Genomic DNA, 3,954 nt, shown 5'->3' with positions numbered 1-3,954 from the left:
CCGGGGCGACACCCTGGATGGTGAGGTTGAACAGTTGGCTCCACAGTGGTACGTGGTGGAGTATCCTCTTGCCTATGTGGGTAGCAAGGGGAGGGGTGACGGGTGGCAGTGGTGGCGTCTCCTCTTGCCTATGTGGGTAGCAAGGGGAGGGGTGACGGGTGGCCGTGGTGTCATCATGGCTTCAGCAACGGTGGTCCCATGATCTAGAACTGGATGCCTCACACGGTGCTCCCTCTCACCCTTGTCGGTTAGGTCGGCCTTGAGTCCACGACTGGCACTTGTGTGGGTCCGAGCGAAAGCTCTGCGCTCCTGTGCTGACAACGAGCAGGAGCTGCTCTCCATGACCCATGACAAGGGGGACGTCTTAACGGCGTGTCATCCCTTTGCGGAGATGGCTCGGTGTGTTTAGTTCCTCGGTGTTTGGCGGTTTCTCGTGATAGCCCGGCTCCGGTCTTCTTTCAGTAGTTGTGGATGTAGCTTGTTAGGGGTGGCCCCTCCTGTTTTTCATGGTTGCTGTTTGGTTAGTGGCACTTGTGCCACTCGTGCAGTGTCGTTTTGTTTTCTTTCCACATACTTGTATGAGGGTTTTCCCATCATTTGTATCGGTACGGTCGGTTGTGTGGCCTGTGCCTTTATTATATATAAACGAGTGGGTGGCGTGAGGGAGGCAAAGTCTATTTCTTATGGAATCTCGAGTGGTGGTAAGAGGAAAACACTTGATTAATGGACCTTGCCATCCTGATTTTACATATTACATCATTTGGTGTTAGAAAAACAAATTTTAATCATGAATTTTCAAATGTTTCTAAATGTACTACTCCTAAATCGTAACTATGACTGTTTTGTTATTTTTTATTTTTGAAGTTCCAACTGTTTTGTTATGTTACAAGGTGATGCATCAGAGTCACATTTTCACCTGCTCCGCCCCTGTCAAAATTGTGCGAGTGTATGAAACAAAGACATTATACAGACGAGTAGAAGAAGTCAAGCAGCAAGGCTAGGGTGCATCATGCATGGGAGCTGCCCGCGCGTACAATAGAGAAACAGTCCCACGGTGTGCCACCGTTTGTGCCAGAGAATGGCGCTGCTGCCTGCATGCTGCCCCCTCGATCTCTCCTCCCCACCCTCCATATATAGCCTCCTTCCCCGATCAGACCACCGACCTACCACACTCGCCACTGCCCTCTCCACTATGGAGCTCCTCCGCGCGGTCGTCCTGCTCTCCCTGGCGCTCCTGGCCAACGGCCGGGACACCGACCTCTCCCGGGACAGCTTCCCCAAGGGCTTCGTCTTCGGCACCGCCTCGTCGGCGTACCAGGTGGAGGGCAACTCCCTCAAGTACGGCCGCGGGCCCTGCATCTGGGACACCTTCCTCAAGTTTCCAGGTCAGGATCCATGGTGAAATGGCGTCTCTGAAGTCTGAACCAAGCCTTGCATGCCTGTGTGGCGACTCCTGAACTGAATGTGTGTTCTTGTGCCGTAGGTGCCACTCCCGACAACGCCACCGCCAACGTGACCGTCGACGAGTACCATCGCTACATGGTCGGTGATGGAGAGAAAACACTGATTTTCATTGTTCTTGCAAGTGGTTTCCGGTCGTGATCTGTTTGGGTTTTTGGTGGTGGTTTCCTTCAGGACGATGTGGACAACATGGTGAGGGTGGGCTTCGACGCCTACCGCTTCTCCATCTCCTGGTCGCGCATTTTCCCCAGTACATCTCTCTCCTGCTCGCGCATTTCTTCAGTTCCGTAATGTGTTGTTCTTCTTCTTCTTATTCCTCTGAAACTCTTCACGAAAAAATGCAGGTGGGATCGGGAGGGTCAACAAAGACGGCGTGGACTACTACCACAGGCTCATCAACTACATGCTCGCCAACAGTACGATCCATCCATCCATCCATCTCTGCATTTTTTCGACCTATTTACGACCCCATCAAAATCTCTCCGTTAGACAGCTGACGATTCCTTCTCTGCATGACGTTTCCCCATTATCAGATATCACTCCGTACGTCGTGCTCTACCACTACGACCTCCCCGAGGTCCTCAACAACCAGTACAACGGCTGGCTCAGCCCCAGGGTCGTGTGAGTGCTCGCACTCCATAGCCGCAAAATCCTGCAACATTTACATCTGATCTCTCTCTCTCTCTGCTTAATTCCAACGACTCGCCGCGCATTTTTCCGCAGGCCCGACTTCGCGGCTTTCGCCGACTTCTGCTTCAAGACGTACGGCGACCGGGTGAAGAACTGGTTCACCATCAACGAGCCGCGGATGATGGCCTGGCACGGCTACGGCGACGGCTTCTTCGCCCCCGGCAGGTGCACCGGCTGCCGGTTCGGCGGCAACTCCGCCACGGAGCCCTACATCGCCGGCCACCACCTCCTCCTCGCGCACGCCGCCGCCGTCAAGGTATACCGCGACAAGCACCAGCGCGTGCAGAAGGGCACCATCGGCATCCTCCTGGACTTCGTGTGGTACGAGCCGCTGACCTATACCGTGGAGGACGAGTACGCGGCGCACAGGGCGAGGGAGTTCACCCTTGGCTGGTGAGGAACGGCGCACGCAGCTCAGTATCGCAGGCACGACGGCCGGCGGCGACGACCGGACTTGACTGAAACTGAAGCTGAACTTGGCAGGTACATGCACCCGATCACCTTCGGCCACTACCCGGAGACGATGCAGAAGCTGGTGGGGTCGAGGCTGCCGACCTTCACGCCGGAGCAGAGCAAGCTGGTGCAGGGCTCGGCGGACATCATCGGGATCAACCACTACACCACCTACTACGTGAAGCACCACGAGAACCTGACGCACATGAGCTACGCCACCGACTGGCAGGCCCAGCTTCTCTGTACGTCCGGTTAACTGAAACCCCACCTCACACGAATTGCTCCTCGCTCGTCTGCCTGTCTTAACACGTTTGATCATCTGCCTGTCCTTTCAGTTGATCGCAACGGCGTGCCGATCGGAAAACAGGTAACGATCCTCAAATTTGACCACCAAAGAAGAACAGGTTGGGTAGAGCTGCAAGAATTTGTGATTCATGCATGAACACATTGCACTCAGGCGTTCTCGAAATGGCTGTACGTGGTGCCCTGGGGATTCTACAAGGCGGTGATGCACGTGAAGAACAAGTTCAGGGACCCCTTGATCCTCATCGGCGAGAACGGCATCGACCAGTCCGGCAGCGACACGCTGCCGCACGCGCTCTACGACACCTTCAGGATCGACTACTTCGACCAGTACCTCCACGAGCTGAAGCGCGCCATCGCCGACGGCGCCAGGGTGACGGGCTACTTCGCGTGGTCGCTGCTGGACAACTTCGAGTGGCGGATGGGCTTCACCTCCAAGTTCGGGCTCGTCTACGTCGACCGGAAGACCTTCACCCGGTACCCCAAGGACTCCACGCGCTGGTTCCGGAAGGTGATCAAGAGCGAGGAGTACTGAAGAGTCGAGCGGATCGTTCGAGCGTGCGTCCTCCCTTCTAGGTAGCCGAGATTGTTTTTCTCTTTTCTTTTAAGTGTCACCAGATGGATGAATAAGACGTTAGTTTTAGTTTTGGTTGGATGAATAAGATGTCTTGTAGTAGTTCAGATCAAAGAGAGTTCTTCAGTTATAGTTTCGGCTCTGGATTGTGCAAGTAAAATTGATATCCCTCACGCCTTCGCTCCTGCCTCGTGTGCACTCTCGTCTAGGTTTCCCTGCCTCTAGCTGGCCGTGCCGCCAGTCCGCCTCGCCTCCTATGGTCCAAGGAGGCAAGGACCATGGAGGCGCGAACGATCCTGGCCCTTGCCGGCTGGAGGACTGTGTTTTTAGGTGTTTTTCTGAGTTTTGTTAGCGTTTGTGCCATGCTTAAGAAGACGAGGCGGCGGCGACTTCTTGAAGATGGAACAGGATCTTTCCCGTCTAGCCTCCGTTACGGCGATGCTTATAGTGTCATTGGAGGGTGTGTGGAGGTG

The 3,954-nt window shown here is 54.9% G+C and overlaps 1 protein-coding gene across 1 annotated transcript; it reads left to right on the top strand.

Moving 5' to 3' along the window:
* Nucleotides 1-1,171: 1,171 nt before the first annotated feature.
* Nucleotides 1,172-3,666, top strand: LOC119338080 (beta-glucosidase 38-like). Its single transcript, XM_037610376.1, has 9 exons — nucleotides 1,172-1,385; nucleotides 1,484-1,542; nucleotides 1,636-1,711; nucleotides 1,806-1,877; nucleotides 1,995-2,082; nucleotides 2,185-2,544; nucleotides 2,635-2,846; nucleotides 2,940-2,971; nucleotides 3,062-3,666. The coding sequence occupies exons 1-9, from the start codon at nucleotides 1,193-1,195 to the stop codon at nucleotides 3,440-3,442; spliced, it is 1,473 nt and encodes a 490-aa protein (XP_037466273.1). The 5' UTR covers nucleotides 1,172-1,192; the 3' UTR covers nucleotides 3,443-3,666.
* The last annotated feature ends 288 nt before the right edge of the window (nucleotides 3,667-3,954 follow it).

The sequence above is a fragment of the Triticum dicoccoides genome, chromosome 7B, assembly GCF_002162155.2.
Source record: "Triticum dicoccoides isolate Atlit2015 ecotype Zavitan chromosome 7B, WEW_v2.0, whole genome shotgun sequence".
Taxonomy (NCBI): Eukaryota; Viridiplantae; Streptophyta; class Magnoliopsida; order Poales; family Poaceae; genus Triticum; species Triticum dicoccoides.
The sequence above is the reverse complement of the archived record's forward strand: the minus strand, read 5'-3'. Positions and strand labels throughout refer to the sequence as shown.

Bases quoted from the DNA above. Each gene is read 5' to 3' on its own strand.
- LOC119338080 (XM_037610376.1), top strand. From the start codon at position 1,193: ATGGAGCTCCTCCGCGCGGTCGTCCTGCTCTCCCTGGCGCTCCTGGCC. The intron at 1,543-1,635 runs GTCGGTGATGGA...GGTTTCCTTCAG, and splicing joins ACGAGTACCATCGCTACATG to GACGATGTGGACAACATGGT. The intron at 2,847-2,939 runs GTACGTCCGGTT...CTGTCCTTTCAG, and splicing joins CTGGCAGGCCCAGCTTCTCT to TTGATCGCAACGGCGTGCCG.